This window comes from Stegastes partitus, unplaced genomic scaffold (assembly GCF_000690725.1).
Source record: "Stegastes partitus isolate 25-593 unplaced genomic scaffold, Stegastes_partitus-1.0.2 Scaffold1017, whole genome shotgun sequence".
In the NCBI taxonomy this organism is placed as follows: domain Eukaryota; kingdom Metazoa; phylum Chordata; class Actinopteri; family Pomacentridae; genus Stegastes; species Stegastes partitus.
The window spans coordinates 213,406-229,747 of record NW_007578748.1 but is presented as its reverse complement, the minus strand read 5'-3'; the positions used below and the strand labels follow the sequence as shown (position 1 = coordinate 229,747).

General features: G+C 42.6%; 1 protein-coding gene across 1 annotated transcript in view; it reads left to right on the top strand.

The window, feature by feature from the left end:
- slc25a21 (solute carrier family 25 member 21) overlaps positions 1-15,101 on the top strand; it is a 41,006-nt gene extending 25,905 nt beyond the window's left edge. The window contains exons 3-9 of the mRNA XM_008295059.1: positions 3,945-4,011; positions 4,731-4,790; positions 8,566-8,673; positions 8,784-8,948; positions 10,504-10,685; positions 12,345-12,397; positions 12,930-15,101. Of these exons, the coding sequence (XP_008293281.1) occupies positions 3,945-4,011; positions 4,731-4,790; positions 8,566-8,673; positions 8,784-8,948; positions 10,504-10,685; positions 12,345-12,397; positions 12,930-12,991 (697 nt within the window). The 3' untranslated portion in view covers positions 12,992-15,101. The remainder of the gene's footprint in view (positions 1-3,944; positions 4,012-4,730; positions 4,791-8,565; positions 8,674-8,783; positions 8,949-10,503; positions 10,686-12,344; positions 12,398-12,929) is intronic.
- The last annotated feature ends 1,241 nt before the right edge of the window (positions 15,102-16,342 follow it).

Here is a 16,342-nt window from a genome sequence, read left to right as displayed (position 1 = left end):
AGATATTTCTCGTAAAGCAAAAAAATTGTGTAAAATAAAAAACAACACCTCTTCCTGTTAACTGTCATTAATTCTTTCTACTCTTAGAAATATATAATAACAGTATTTTACTTGAATCAAACTGTTTCAGGTATTAAGTGTTTTTTTAATGTTATTTCACATGAGACATGTAAATTCACAGCCTGTTTTCGTAATTTTAGGGATGATATATTGATGGCAAGGGGGTATAATTTAAATATTTACACTACAGTTTAAAATTGACATCCATGTCTGTCCAGATTCATATATTTAATAGTATAAACAGGTGAGCACCCAAGATTAGTGTCATGAAATCAGCATCCAAATGTGAAAAATGAGTTATGAGATTTATATTTTAATAACACTCAATAAATCACACCTGAACTTGTTCTGTGGCACTTATCTAGATTGTTTTCTCCTGACTAGATCCTTGCTTGTGTTGTATCTGCTCTCGGATGTACTTTGGATAAAAGCGTCTGCTAAATTTTAATCAAGTCCATTGTGCAGTTTCACCAGAAGTGCTCTTTGTTTGTTTATCTTGCTCTCAAGAAAATGTAAAAAATGACATCGGACAAAACTCAGGAAGCTCTGAAATGTTACTGAACAAGTTGCGCATTTTGCATTTTCCAAAAATAGAATACGCGCTTGTGGAAAATGTCACATCTGTAAATAAACAAGGATGTGTGGAAGTCTGAAGAGCTTTTTGACAGCTGGTGACTGCAAAAAAATGCAATTCCTCCATGGCAACACGCTTGTTGACTGTTTACACATTGGTTTGAGTTTCTGTTCTCTCAGCGTCACCTTTTGAACTCAGCTTCATGCCTGCCTCAACACTAAAATTCAGTTTTAATAAGCACAAATGGTAATTTACATCACAAGTGAAATATGTGTCAGAGAGGATAATGAGGAGGCATGATGTATGGCACCTTCCTTTGTATCGAGAAGCCCCGACCTGTTCCCATGTGTCGGATTGGGTGGAGATAATTATTTAATTGACCCCTACATGCTCTTAAACATACACATTAGTTCCAAAATGTGAGATGATGCTCTCGTTGCTGTTTCTCGTTGTGTTGCTGATTTAGACCTGTTTTACCTGTTTCTTTCTCAGGCAGTCCCCTTATGACAACATTTAGGAATGACAGAGAGCAGAAAAGTAGTTAGCTGTTGCCAGCGACAGTTTGTTATCAACACAAAAGGCTAATGACTCAATAGTATCTGATGGTTCAGGTGTATGAGACACACACCGTTTGACAAATGCAAATAAAAGAGAAACTTGCAGTGTGACATTTACACAGAAAATATTTGAACCTCGTTTCTGGGTAATTTTCTTTGCTTGCCAAGCGGTCTGACATTTCCAGTTTGGCGTTTTGGTGTCGACAAAAAGTTCAAACGAATGAACTGTTCTTCCCGTGTTTTCACTCAAATGAAGGCCGTGGAAAACGCATGCGTGTGCACTTCTAAATGTGTACGAAACACGCTTTGTGCTCTCTTTGCAAAACAAAACGTGCTACCTGTCTGCAATGCTTCACCTCGACACAGAAAAAGAAAAATGTAAAATATTGTAATTTCCAAGGTCAATTTCACAGATTGAGGTGTTTTATTCTGCAAGATTCTCAACACTTGAAAGGGATTATCATGACGATGTTTGTGTGCGATTTAAAAACATCTAATTAGTGTGTAAATGTGTCAAACCAGCAGTCTAACAAGCCGTCTATTCAGCGTCTAAATGCATTACGTGAAAGCGAATATATAGCCTGTGTTATATACAGGCATACATCTCAATATGCATAACTCACTGTATCATTTTATTATTTTTCCTGGCTCTGCGTCCTCTTTAAATCATGGCTGGACGTATGATTGAGCAAAGGCAAACTACCAAATTGACTAAAATTATACAGCTACCGTCTTTTGAAATATCCAGCATATCAAATGCCGCAAAACACTCCTAAATCATTTCCTCAGCGTACTCCTGCAGAGCATGTTTACCAGGGGTTTGTGGTTTGAAAATATATCTTAGCAGTTATGTTGCCAGACAGCAGCAATATACTGTGTGTTTCTGTTTTGCGAGCTGCTCCTGAAGTTTATATATTTGGTATTGTCACAGCTCTGACTGCCGTAAGCGTGTCTTTGAGAAAATGCCATACCGAGGCGGTTGCGATTTTAAGCCTTAAAGACGGGAGATGCAGTGTATTCCAGTGGTGTTGTTTCGCTATATTTGTTGGAAGCCTGTGTACAATCTGACAACAATCAAATAAATCAAGTGCTCTGATGATAAAAAAGAGAAAAAATCTGTTATCTGTGCCAGACAAACCACATTTTACAGCTCCGGCTACAACATCTTGCGCTGCTGAACAAGCCAGACAGTCGCGTACGTTCATACTTGTGCATCTTTCAGTGCTCTTTGTGGCCTCCGTCCTTCTGCAGCTTCATTAGCGTGTGTTTACACATGTCTGCGTATGTGTTCGCCGCCTGTCTGCATTGTAGCCTCGTTGTGAGCAAGTGTTGTTTGACGGTATTTATCTTGTGTTAGTCCATATTGGCTCTGAATAGGCCGGTTTGCAAACGCGGCTTATTTATTCCATTTTTAGACATGAGGTGGATTTGATGCGTTGTGGTCTTCCATGTCGCGGATTAGCACGTGTTGCAGAAGAAATTATCCTCAGGACTACTTGATAAAGACAAACTGTTCACTTCAACTTACGCACTGTGAACAAAAATGGTTCTTCTTTTCAAAATTTCCCAAAATAACAAGAAAACCAAACTGTGTCTTTACCCTCTGTTTGCCTCACTGTCCTCCCATCCATCCATCCATCCATCCATCCATCCATCCATTGTCTATACACAGCTTAATCCTCACGTGGGCTGGAGTCTATCCCAACTGACTTAAGAGCGAAGGCAGGTTCACCTGGACAGGTCACCAGTCTATCACAGGGCTACACTTAGAGACAGACAACCAAGCACACTCACATTCACACCTACGGACAATTTAGAATCACCAGTTAAGGTCCATGTTTTTGGACCTTGTGGGAGGAAGCCGGAGAACCCAGAGAGAACCCACGCTGCACGGGGAGAACATGGAGACTCCACGCAGAAAGATCCCGGGTGTCCTCACCGGGACACGAACGGGCGACCTTCTTGCTGCGAGGCACCAGTGCTAACCACCGCTCCACCCTGCAGCTCTGTCCTCCCATCTATGTAGTTAAAAGCAAGTGAAGGTGCATTGTTACTGGGAGGCAATGATCACAGCCAGTATTATTGTGAAGCACATTGAATAACCTCCATGTATCTTAATATGTCCATATGTTAATAGGGAAAAAATGCTGGAAGATATAAATCATGAGCAACAAAAACTGTCAATTCTATTGTGAAGCTTCGCCACTTTGGAACTGTCCCGTAATGAAGACAACTTTAAAGATGTGAATCCAGACTTCCGGGGTTTCATACCTAGCTAACCTGAAGAAGCAACCCTGTAGACATGCAGAGTGGAGTTTTCTGTATTAATTTTCTTCTTCAGAGTCAGTTTCCAGCTTTAACATGTATTACTCCAACATTACAACTTGCCACGGGGTAGTGCAGATTAGTTTTACAGCGTTGGAGCAGAGTTGTTGGTGAGCTGGTGTGCTCGAGCTGCCCTGACTGGGGTGAAGAGACACAGTGTATAGTTATAGCTAAACTGCTTTAACATAAAAAAAATTCTAAATATGTAACTTTGATACACAGAGTTGAGTTTGAGTTGTTAAATCAACAACCAGAGAGAAGCTTTAATATAAAACTAAAATGAATGCAGACTTTAATGTTCACAGCGATGAATCACACAACTTGGGGAGTTCTGGTGTCAAACAATTTATTTCTTATGTCTTGTTGATAAGAAACGAACCCAGCGGTTGACTGGACTCACGGCAACATGTTGTTTTCTCTTTCTACAGAGTCTTCGGCTTCTACAAGGGAATTTTACCTCCGATTCTGGCAGAGACGCCCAAGAGAGCAGTCAAGGTGAGGTTCAGGATGTGCATGTTTGTCCACAGAAAGCTGCAAAGCTTCTCCTCTGTGTGCGTTGCGACGCTCAGGATCTGGTTTCATAGCGAGCTGCTCCACTGCCATATGAAAACACTCAAACCGCAGTTGCTTTAACATGGTACACACGTGTTGATTAAAGCCACGACGCCCTCCGCCATGTCGGCCTCCTCAGCCACTCCTGTTTGCTCTGCCGGCCTGCCAAATATTGACTTACAAGCATTCATCCCCTGAGCGCCATCTTTTGAGATTTGTACGGAGGCTTAGCATCTCTCTCCTGTAATGGAGTGACAGGGATGGGCGGGGGGGGGGGTCGGCAGGAGGCACATGGCTAATGAGATGCTGGAGACGAGGTTGTGTGAACTTTCAAAATAAGCACTCACACTGAGAAGATGGGGTAATCGCTCACGCAGCGAACAAAGCTCGCTGATGGCGAGTAACGTCTGGAGCGAAGAATTAAAGTAAATTAAAGCTCCGATTAAGTCGCCTCTGCTGGCATTTTGCCCTTTGTTCAGATAAACAAATCAGTGGATGTCTCCTTTGGGGGCTGTCCATTAGGTTTCTTGCTTTCCAGGGAGACTGAGGCCCACAGCACAGTTTTCATAGACTTCATTTTCACAGACTTCATTCCTGTTGCTGTCTTTATGCGCGTGTCTCATTATGATGCTCGTTCATTCGCTCTGCTCTTTCCCCTGCAGTTTTTCACCTTTGAGCAGTACAAGAAGCTGCTGAATCTGACCCCTTTGTCTCCTGCCGTGGTGAGTCTTTGCGCACAGAAACACCTGAACACACTCTCGCTTGAAAAAATAAACACACATACATTCAGAGGACCGGCAAGAATGTCCCACCAGTGTCAAAAAATCAACATTTCATCTCACCTGCCACGAGGTTTTTACAACACAAGTAAATGCCAAGAATAATTTTACCGGCCAAATGAATTAATTAAAATGCAAATTTCCCTGCTAATGTAAAGTTTTCAAGTGCAAATACGTGTAATTCATGAATACATTAAGACAGGAGGTTGGTGGTCAGTTTATTCTTGGTTGCGTATTGTTTCTGCTGATGTGAGGCTAAAAAAAACATGTGCGTAGTTTATTATTGCATTTTTACTATTATTTAATATAATTACGACAAATACAACACAGCTTTTCTGCCTAATCATAAAGCTATTTCACACTGAACAGGATGAAGAGACGTAGTCGCAAAAAGGGATTAAATCAAAACAACACCTTTGTTCCACATTAAGCTCATATAAAAGCATCTTTGATGACACACAGTGATGTCAGGTGTGTGACCCGCGACAAACGGCGTGAACAAATCAACATACTATTGTGTAATTTGTGTCATTACAACTGCCAATATGATTCTGAATCATGTTTGTAGGAATGTATGAAGCACAATGCTAACATGGCCTCTATTGTTGGTGGCTGGGTGTGTAGTTGGCACTCGGCTGGTCATCAGCTGGTGAAACTACTGACTTCATGTCTCCCTGTGAGCTTTAGAAGCAGAGCGCTTACAAAACAGTTTACAGAAGTTCGGTTCTTGCCGCTCTGAGTTAATCCACTGTAACTGGCAGCTTGTCAGGAGCCATTTTTATTACATACAGGCATTTTTTTGGTTTAATTTTATTGCCTCGCAGCGTGTGGGAATGTATGTTGATTTATTTTTTTTATTTTTTTTAATTTTGATATAAAAGTGGGTGGAAACAAAATACTGTAAATACTCATGATGCATTCCAGTGTAATCCTGGATTACAGCAGCAGACTTAAAGTTGGCAGATATCTATCATTCTTGTATGTAGCTTTTCTGTGCAGCAGCTTTAACTCTCCTGACAAAGTCGGGCGTCAACGGAGCGTGATCATGGAACCCCCAGTCGAGTTTGGTCCATGAACCATTCAAATGAAGTTTATGCAAACAAATGCCTGTGTTCTCGTCACTCACGGCAGACGACAACAACAAAAAAGTAGCATTACTTTGTGCAGTTCTACACTGTCTCCTGCAAAGTTCAGCCTTAAAGTTGGAGTGCAAGACTTTTACAAATAAAAGAACATCCATTACATCGAAGCTTGTGCCAAACAAGTTCACATGATGCTGCTTAAGCGTATCAGCAGCAGGTAAATCTTTCAGTATCTCACAGAAACATTCCCAAACTGGTAGACCAATAGCAAAGAGTTTTACGTCAACTAGCATTAACTGGGTTGTCAGACCTGAAGAGGAATTGCAGCAACGGTGACAAAGCCAGCTACAGCAACAAGGAGCTGAACTGATTATTGGTCTGACCAATTATCGGATTCAATATTCAGCATTTTTTCTGTATTGTTTTTTTAATTTTTCAACCAATTCCCAGTAAAATAAATACATTTTCAAATGTGCTACTTTGGCTCTGATGCAGCTCTCTATCAGTAGTTATCTGTAAATCTGATTGGTTACACATCATGAGTAATAGCATGTTAATACTGGTGGGTAAATGTTGAAAAGTTCTCTTTTAATTAAAAATACAAAAGATTTTTCAGTAAAGCTTGGCGTTGGAGTTGGTAGCATTCAAAATTTTTAAACTTCGATACTGGTATCAGCCAAATCGGCCGACCCTTAACAAGGAGTATGGTAGAAAAAATAGGAAGCATCCAAGGTAGGAAAGAAACTTTATGTTCACAGGAAGGATTTTAGTCTATAAAAGAAAGTGATCAACAGTGTTTCGTTGGTGTAAAAGTTTCGTAGTTTAAATCACCCAATCTGTCAAGACTACAGTTCTAGCAACATGTAAAATACTACGCAAGTATACTTAAATTAAACTCATTAGAGATCTCAGCCATGTGGGAAATCAGACTTTGGAACTGCAAACTGCAAGAAAGTCCACCAAGATTCCCATTCTATTCAGTTGGCGATGGGTTTGTGTCTTCCCAAAAACTAAATATCATCAGCAACTAATCTGGCAGAAACTTGTCCCGATTCTAAAAACAGTGCTGGCACAAAGGGAATCCAGAGGGAACTTTGGATTATTGGTTTCTCTGTTTAAAATTTGTAAGGTCACCTTCACCTACCACACCTATGTCAGGTGTTATGAGGTAACACATGTTGTGAAGTGGCGCGATATCAGTAAAATTAAATAGAATTTTTAAAAAAATCATTCAAATCCGTCGTACTCTGTTCAATGTCTTCCTGGTTTTAATTCAGTTGCGTTCACGCATATCAGACGCATCCGGTAAGAACTGTTGCTGTGTTTTTTCATCGTCGCCAGGATGTAAAGGCGTCATACCTCACAATGAGGACGCAAACACACGAGACGTCTTCTAAAGCTGAACCTAATCACTAAAACCTCATAGTCATTGTTTAATTTCAAACCCAGGACGCTGGAGCGAAGCCAAAATCATCTAAACCATAACGCCATCCCTATAGACGGACTCGGCTGCGTGTTTACTCGGCGGTTGTTACTTCTCCCGACTGGTTCCACCACAGGCCGCGAATACACAAAGTGGTTTCATCCTCCTTGGGTTCTCTGTTACACTGAGTCAGAGTTTTTAAGCTAGACAGATTCGCGTTGCTCGGGTGCGGTCACCACACACCGCCTATTCAGGTGGCAGCCAGGTGTCAGCCGTGATGGATGGCTTCTACCTGCACCTCATCGTCGGAGCCGCCTCGGCACGGCGAACGTCCTCGACTTGTTTTTACAGCCATCGGTGGAGAAATGTTTACCTGCCCCATCCATCACGCCGTCCTCCTACACCTCCTTCTCGCTATCTTCTTCCTGCCCTTCCTTCTTCCTCAAGTGCCTCTAACCCCGTTTTCCCCCCCAGAGGCCCTCGCATATCAAGTAGTGTAATCACATCAGATCATTAGCGAGGGTGAATTACAGACTGAATGGTTCCCTCTTTCTCTCTCTCTCTCTCTCTTTCCTATTCAGCATGGCACAGCTGAATGCCTTCACTCTGATTAATGAGGACACACACAGTAATAATACAAATAAGGAATTAAAACGTGGCGGGCTGGCTGTGTAAACATCGCGAGGCATGTCTGAGAGGATGGGTCCCGGGGCCCTGACAGCAGGATAAAGAGGCAGGAAGAGTAATGAGCTATAGACACGTTCTTGACATGTTCCCATTACGCCTCTCTCTGAGCACGCACACACACATGCACACACAGCCCAGTCAGTGCAAATACATGCAGTGTTGCAACCACTTTCACAAATTCTCTTAGATTTTCTCCTGCGACGGATGACAAGACGAGTTACAGGACTTTGTTTCTTAGAAAGGTAATTGATTATTCTACATTTTTGGGCTTCCTTGAGCTTCCTCTCTCTCTCCTATCCGTCATGTAGCGTTTTGTCAGATGCAAACAAACACAAAAGTTGCCCTGCGTGTCCTCAAGCATTTGTCAATTTGTCAACAGAAGCAAATATTGATTTCAGACGAGACAAAGTTCTGCAAAATTGCACTTTAGCCTCGTCGTCTGCATCGGTTTGTCTGTTCTGATGTGTCTCTGCCTTAATATTAGCTCCACATTCTCAGTCCTAAATCATGTCCATCTCCCCTCCAGGCGCTGTCTGCAGCAGGCCTCGGTGCAGGCTTGACTGAAGCTGTTGTCGTCAACCCGTTCGAAGTGGTGAAAGTCAGTCTCCAGGCCAACAGAGATTCCTTCAAAGAGGTTGAGTCAAATAAAATACTGCCTTAACTTGTAAAGTGTTAGTAATGTGCACATTTCTCTAGAAGTCCTCTGACATGTCCTGCTTTTTGAATTCCATCTCTGTGACACAGCAACCCTCCTCATTTGCCCAAGCGAGACGCATAATTAAGTCAGACGGCTTCGGATTGAACGGCCTGAACAAGGGATTAACATCAACGCTGGGACGCCACGGAGTTTTCAACATGATCTACTTTGGCTTCTACTTCAATGTCAAGGATGCTATTCCGACCAACCCGGTAAAAATGCCAATCAAAATCCATGATCTGACGTATTTCTGGCCAGACCAAGCGACACTGACACCACTCTGTTTTGGTGTTGGTAACCTTGACTACTCTTAGTTTTTGCTAACCTCAGGCTACATGATACGCACGTGTCTCAGCCACCTCGCTGGAGGGGGAATAGCAAGTGTTTAACAGTATGATTAGTCAGTCTGACTTCCATGGCAAGGAGGAAGCGAAAATCAGAGAGGAGCTTGTAAGATCAGCCCGGCTAATACCTCGTCTGTTTGCTCTTCATAACATCCTCAAAGTCTCAGATTACACATCCGGCAGAGCCTGATGGCCCAAACAAAAGTTAATTTTGTTTAATGGAAACGTTACCATACGCCAGTTCCACATGTACAAACTGGAGCATTAGATTAACTCCAATGAACTAATTGGAAGCAGACAACGGTACTATTTTCAAGAGGAGGTTACAGTGGGAGGCCAGGCTCTGCTATATTTTCAACATTTTTTCCAGTGACGCATGATATACAGAGAACCAAGTGGTCATCTTCTGTAAATGATAATTATGTGGCTGGATGACTCAAATAGCTCTCTTCTTAGATTGTGGCCGTGGCCTTTTGGGAACGATCCGTCGGTGTGTACATTGATGGAGCGATCTTGTTTGGGAGACTCTCACGACTGCCATTGTTCAGGCAGCAGAGAATAAATATTGTCACCGGTGACAACTCGCAGGCCGAGTCGGTGGCTTTTCCCCGCAGCCCCTTTTGTCAGCAACATGAGCAACGAGCTTGCAACTCAGACGTGTCCGTAGTCAAATTCGACCTGCCGAGCCCGGGCTCCTCTCATGAGGCCATTTGAATAGCACGGAGGAGGCAGATAGCACACTGCCATCATTCACGAGCGAATGTGTGAGGAGATGTTTGCTTAAGGCTGTTAGGAAGTGGGTTGATGGGTGTACTTAGGCCGTGGCTATGTTACCCCCTTTCCCCACATCCCACTTGAAAAAAACAGAAGAAGTGGGATTAGCTGTTGATTTACCACGGCTCTCAGGGTGTCCAGCCGCTTGAGAAAGGCCTGGACCAGAGAGGCTGCTGTCATTTGTAAAAATATCCTGGCCAATTAGCTGTCAGAGCTCTCTGAGTCTGGGCTTCTTTGGTACAGTAATACCCCTGTGCCGAGTCACAGCCCAATTACCCAAATTGTCCCCATATGCCTCCCCAGTCTGCCTGCATGAACCCTGTTTATAAATCCTCTGTCTTGGCTCCCCGAAGAACATGTGCTTCTGCTCAGCCAATCAGAGCGCCGCACCACAGTCAGGAAGCACTAATCTGCCCCCCGCTACCATAAAATGATCAGGGCTTTCATGCCAGCTTTGCAATCATATGCACAAGTCCCCCTCATGCTCTGCCTCACTTTCGCTCGCAGACGTACACACATCATGTCCCACTGCCGACGTTGTCAACTCACTGTCGCTGCTCTCTTTTAATCCCGGCAGGCTTTTTATGTGTTATTGAAGTTTTGCGCCACTAATTGTTCCAGTAAAACTCTCTCGTCTTCTCTTTCACAGGACCCCACCCTTGAGTTTCTGAGGAAGTTTGCCATCGGCCTCGTGTCGGGGACCATCTCCTCCTGCGTGAACATTCCCTTCGACGTCGCCAAGAGCCGCATCCAAGGCCCACAGCCGGTGCCCGGGGAGATCAAGTACCGCACCTGCTTCCAGACCATGGCGCTGGTGTACCGCGAGGAAGGGTACGAACACGTAGCGAGGGGATCATCAGCGCAAAAACTTGAATCAGCGGTGCATCCAAGAAATAATGAGCCACTTTGTCTGTTTTGTTAGCAATTGATAGTTAGTTACCTGCCAAGCTGACTGTCAGGGAAGACGAATGTAGCAGCTGCAGCTACAAGTTAGCAGGCTTTGATTGCGTGGTGTGAGTTTCCTGCACTAAGTACAGGGGAAGTGCAGCTTGATGCAAAGCTGTGATCCAATGAATGGAAACCAAAGAGTCATGTTAGACTGTGGGCTGTGTTCCCCCACGAGTCTGATCATACATTTCTGCAGTCTGTCAGCTGTATAGTAAATGTTAACATATTTTCAAGCCTCAGACAATGACAGCTCCAAATGGAAGCTTCAAGGAAAGATGTATGTTATGTTAGCAGCTGCCCCAGGCTTTCCACTTTCCCCCCATGCGGCTCCGCGAGACAAGGGCCAGCGACATGTTTGTAGTTAGTGGATGTTGTTAGTTTGCAGTTGGGGGTTGCTGCAAGAAAACGCTGTCGTCGCAGGGGTGCGTGGAGGGTGCCCCCGCCGCCACATCCAGTCCCCTTCTCTAACACAACACAGTCCCAGCTAATTAGTGGTCCCTATGGGAGACGTCGTTAAGCAGACCCTAACGAGCCGCGCGGCGCTCCACGGGTCAATCTAATCAGACAGAGGGCCAGGGAGGAAGTGGGTCGAGCCTTATTAACGCCATCAGTGGCGGGGGCAGGGAGCGGGACAGGGAGCACGAGGCGGAGGCAGCCAGCCACTGATCACCTTGAATGCATTAAGGAGCAGGTAGTCGCCAGCGCTGGCCGTTAGAAACCTATACGCCTGATGGGGTGACAGACAGGCAGGTCAGCAGACAGACATGCAAGCATTCAAATCCACTGCTTTTCATAGAGTCACAAGCAGGAGCACATGCATGCTGTGGTTATACATGCAGAGGTGGAAGCAGGAGTCAGATCAGAAAACTAATATATAAGCAGCAAAATAGACCAGAAGTTACCAAAAATGAATGCAAGCTGATAGGATGGAATTGTTTTTAATTGTGTTTGTCACTTTAATGATGCTGCTGGTAAAGGTGGGCTGCATTTTAAATCCTGTACTTTAAAACTGTGCAGCTAAGATGATGTTTCTGATACCTACCTGGTTACATTTTGTATGAATATTTCTGAATCTGCAAAGTAACCGATACCTTCAGTTACTAAATAAATGCAGTGGAGTATGAAGTGCACAACATGTGCCTCTGTTGAAATAGAAAGTTTTAGTAAAGAGAAGTACTTTGGTACAATACTAGAGTAACTTGCATATCGTTAGCCTCATAGCATACTTGCCTAAGTCATATTTTCATGTTTTTGGGAAATGAGAAAAAACACAATTTTTATAAATGACATTGGTATTTATTATTGATTTTTTAACAGTACATTCAACCAGATGTGATTGGCCAGTGACATAGGTAGAAAGACAGGATGATGCAGAAGTGATAGGAGAGTAAAGTTAAGCAAATATCTCAATTTGACCAAAAAATGACTTAGGCAATTATGCTATGAGGCTAACGATATGTGAATGAACACAGCAAATACTCAACTGTAACCTAACAGCAGTGTTTTCTATTTGTTTATTATTGTCTCATATCTTTCCTGCAGGTACTTGGCACTGTACAAGGGGTTGGTCCCCAAGATAATGAGACTTGGACCAGGTAACCAAAACAAAGCTTTTAATACTTATATTAAAATCATCGTCATGATCACATTCCTGGTCACAGAAGATGAAAAAGATTTCAGTTCTAGTTTGACCTTCAGATTCTGAGGCTGGTACGTGACTGAAATCTATCGTTTTTATGCCCAGGAACTCCCACGTCGATTATCTGATCTGTTACTGCTATATTCAGCTTTGCATGAGCGTTTCCAGTGAAACGAGGCTGGAACAAGCACTATTTCTTTCTGTTTCTTACTTTGTATATTTCATATTACATATTCAATAACAAAAAAACAAAACAAAACAATGTTTGCATAATACTTTCCCATAACTATATAATATTTGAGTGGGAATATTGTCAGTTGACTGTGGCTACAAGCCGTCGATGCAAAATATATTCCTTTGTTTTCCCATGAAATCGTACTCACTCGATCACATGATGTTAACCGGCAGCTTCTATTGGCCGATTAGCTCAAACTGCCTTTTTCTACAAATAAAGACTTGTCTCTTTTCTGTCTCCTGTTGTGTTGCAGGTGGAGCAGTGATGCTGCTGGTCTATGAATACGTGTCTGGATGGCTGCAGAGAAACTGGTAACAGAACCAAAGAGAAGGAAACCCACATTAGTGCCTTATGAGTTGTGCCTCATTGCCAGTATTGTTAACTGACCACATCAGACCAAAATGCAACATACCAAATCAGCATTACAATATTTCTTAGATCGCAGGGAAGAAGGACGTCATCACTAAGCCATCTTCTCAGGAATTAAGAACAGCTGCGATATGTGAAGAGTGACAAATACATTTCTAATAGAAAGCAGGTTTTTAACAGTAAGTCTTAAAGTCCCCCGAAAGCCTGTTTTCTCAGTGAGCTGCTTGCACTGAAGTCCAACATGAACACTATTGTCTTACAAATTTAAATTGGTTTGGGTTGTCTCAAATGAGATATTTATGGGTTATCTTCTGTTTGTTTTTCCTGTGTGGTCTTCTCACTGGTTTGAAGTGGGCAGTGCTCATTTGGAGAAACAAGAAGTCGCATATTTTTGTGCTTCAGTTGGAGTACAGCAAATTCTGGGGATGTCGATAGTGACTCAAATCTGATCAACCCACATTTAATCAATATCAACTCAATAAATAGTTAGTGTTACATCAAAATAGTTACATTTCTATAGAAGATAAAATAAACGTAAAGGGAATTTTCAGGGGTTTAACGGTTAAAATGACAGAAGAATGGAGTGCAGGGTGAGTTTACATGACAATGAAAAACATCAGTACTTGAACACACACCAAATGAAGACGAGTCTCTTTGTAGACAAACGTGGCTCTGCTGGATCATCCATCAAACTCCATCTTTGCAGAAGCTGTTCATAAAATCAGCTACAGCTCACACACTCACAGCAACTGCAGAGTGATGCATCTGTGTATTCGTACGCATACATACACGCCTGTATGTATTAGTAATTAACCCTCTGAACCCCAAGCAGTTTCTCAGCGATCTTTGCTCCTGTTGCATTTTTTTCTCACTGTGGTCTCATTTTTCACTGCAGTGTAAAGTCCTGCACCTCCATGGAGGCGGTGCAAACATTTCTAGAAGTAGAGGGAACTGAAAAATGTCCTTTTTACAGTATGACAAACATATGATGGCACAAATCATAAAAAAAAGAAAAAATGAAAGTTACATTTCTTTGATTACTCGTTTTACAAAAAAATTTTAAATCCTAGAATCGACAACATTTTTCCTACAGGTGTGACCAATACTAGAAAAAAATGCTCTCCATATACTAAAGATATTTTAAATTTCTTTTTACACTTTTAAACTTAAGCTCCTCTCTGCTCTGTGTAAACACAGCCTGCAGTTCAGCCGAGTCCACCTGAAAACTCTCAGTTTTTGTGACTGTTGGTTGCAGCAGAGGTAACAACGGCTTCTCTGTTGCACCACTGAGCACAGATTATTTTGTTTTTAACAGAATGCGATTATAGCAAACACATTTTTTTTCCCAAATGAGGCTTTTAAATTTCTCTCAGTCCTGCTCGCGGGTTTGAAGGTTCAGAGGGTTAATCTGTGGCCAAATTGTTAAACTAAACGCCATTTTTACATCATTTTCTTTGACATAATTAACATCTATGAGGCTAGTAAACCAAAAATATCTGCAGACCTGAAGTAGTACATGAAGTATATATTAGGTTAAAAAAAAATTAGCAGGGAAATTTGCAAAACAGACGCTTAAGCAAGTTACAATTTGAGATTATCTTTTGTATGGAAAGATTTATTGATATCAGATATGTGAGCTACGATAAATTTAGAGACAAAACAGCCGAGTGCGCTGGCCGTAGAAAATCATAAATACACTCACTGCAACACATTGTCCTCAACATTGACATTATATACATACTACATATACATCTTTGTATATGACACGGATTCATGAAAGCAAATATAAAACTGTGATCACGCCAGCAGTGCCGATTTTAACAGTGTCTCCAGCAAACACTAGCGATTTATTAAGAATTCCAGCAGTGATGTTGTCGAGCAACGTTTTTAACGAATATCTTTTTGCCTGATATGTCATGAATTTTATATCCTTACTTTTTAAGCTTCTCATTGTGTTAATTTCACTTTTAAACTCATTTTAAAAACTGAGCTTTTTTTTTTGGAAGACTGCTTGTACGTATTGGTAACAAATAAAAAGGAAAAATGACCAACCTCACCTTGTGTCTTCACTCTGTGTGTGTGTGTGTGTGTGTGTGTGTGTGTGTGTGTGTGTGTGTGTGTGTGTTGGGGGTAGGTTTACACACCACACACTGTGTCCTGTAACAGTAGGTTTGTGTTGTTGCATGTTTGTCTTCACTGGGAGCGTTTGAGCTTGGCGTGGATATAAGCGTATCACCTTCCTTCAGTTTACCACTTCATCACCCTCCTCCCTGTCATCCCTCCGCCTCCCCCCACCACCTCAACAAAATCCAAACGCTTTGTTGTTTGAGAACCTGTCAGCTGAAGAAGTTGCATTAGCCAACCGAGTGTCAGCCTTTTTCTTCTTCTGTGGTGGGGGAGTCGGTGCCAGGACATAGCTTTAGTGCAAGCTAAAACAACAAGCTCAAGAAAATTCAAATGTGGCTGCAGGAATTAAGGAGGAAGGTGGGGGCTACCGCACACATTCTCTCCCTCTGCCAGTCTATCTCTTACTCAAATATGCAAACACACACACACCTGTTGCGCAGCCTTGGGCGTAGTGGCTGCTCTAAGAGACTCATCTTAACCTCATCTGGTAGCAGCGTATTGAGAGCCACGTTGGCATTTGACAGTCATCTTTAATGTGGGAGTTTCTCCCTGCCAGAATGGAACGGCTCCTGGTTTTTTGCCCAGGGGCCTGTGGTGACAGACTAACAACTGTGGCTTGCAGACTGATGGAATTGTAAGCGCTTAACCTGTCCTTTTCCTGTAATGGAGCGCCGAGCATGTGTGCTTGCCTCAGACTTGTCAGTTTGTAGCATGTAACCTTGCACTGCTAGGCAACCAGAGCCACCCTTTTACCTGAATTCCCTGCCGATCATAAATCCTCCCACCCCTCTCCCTGTGTTTTTTCCCCTCATCTTCATCTGTAACATTTCAATTCAGTGGCTCCACTCTGACAAGCCTGCAATCTGGGCACGGCTCTACCTGTCTTTCCAGCTGCGGTTAATGATTAATATATATTAAAATGTCCACAATTTACATTACATGTAAATGCAGTGAGCCGTGCGTACGTACACAAAGACCAGACATGTTGTGTGATTTTCCAAGAATAGCTGACTTTTTCTGTTCCCCCCCCTCCTCCCTTCTTTAAGAGGTTTCACTCACCTGTCTGCTCGGCGCTGTTGTTTCAAGACATTAAGAAAACATTCTGGCTGTTGTCAGGTTCTTTTAAAAATGTTCATTGAGCAGAAACACGGCGGCGTTACACTCTCTGCT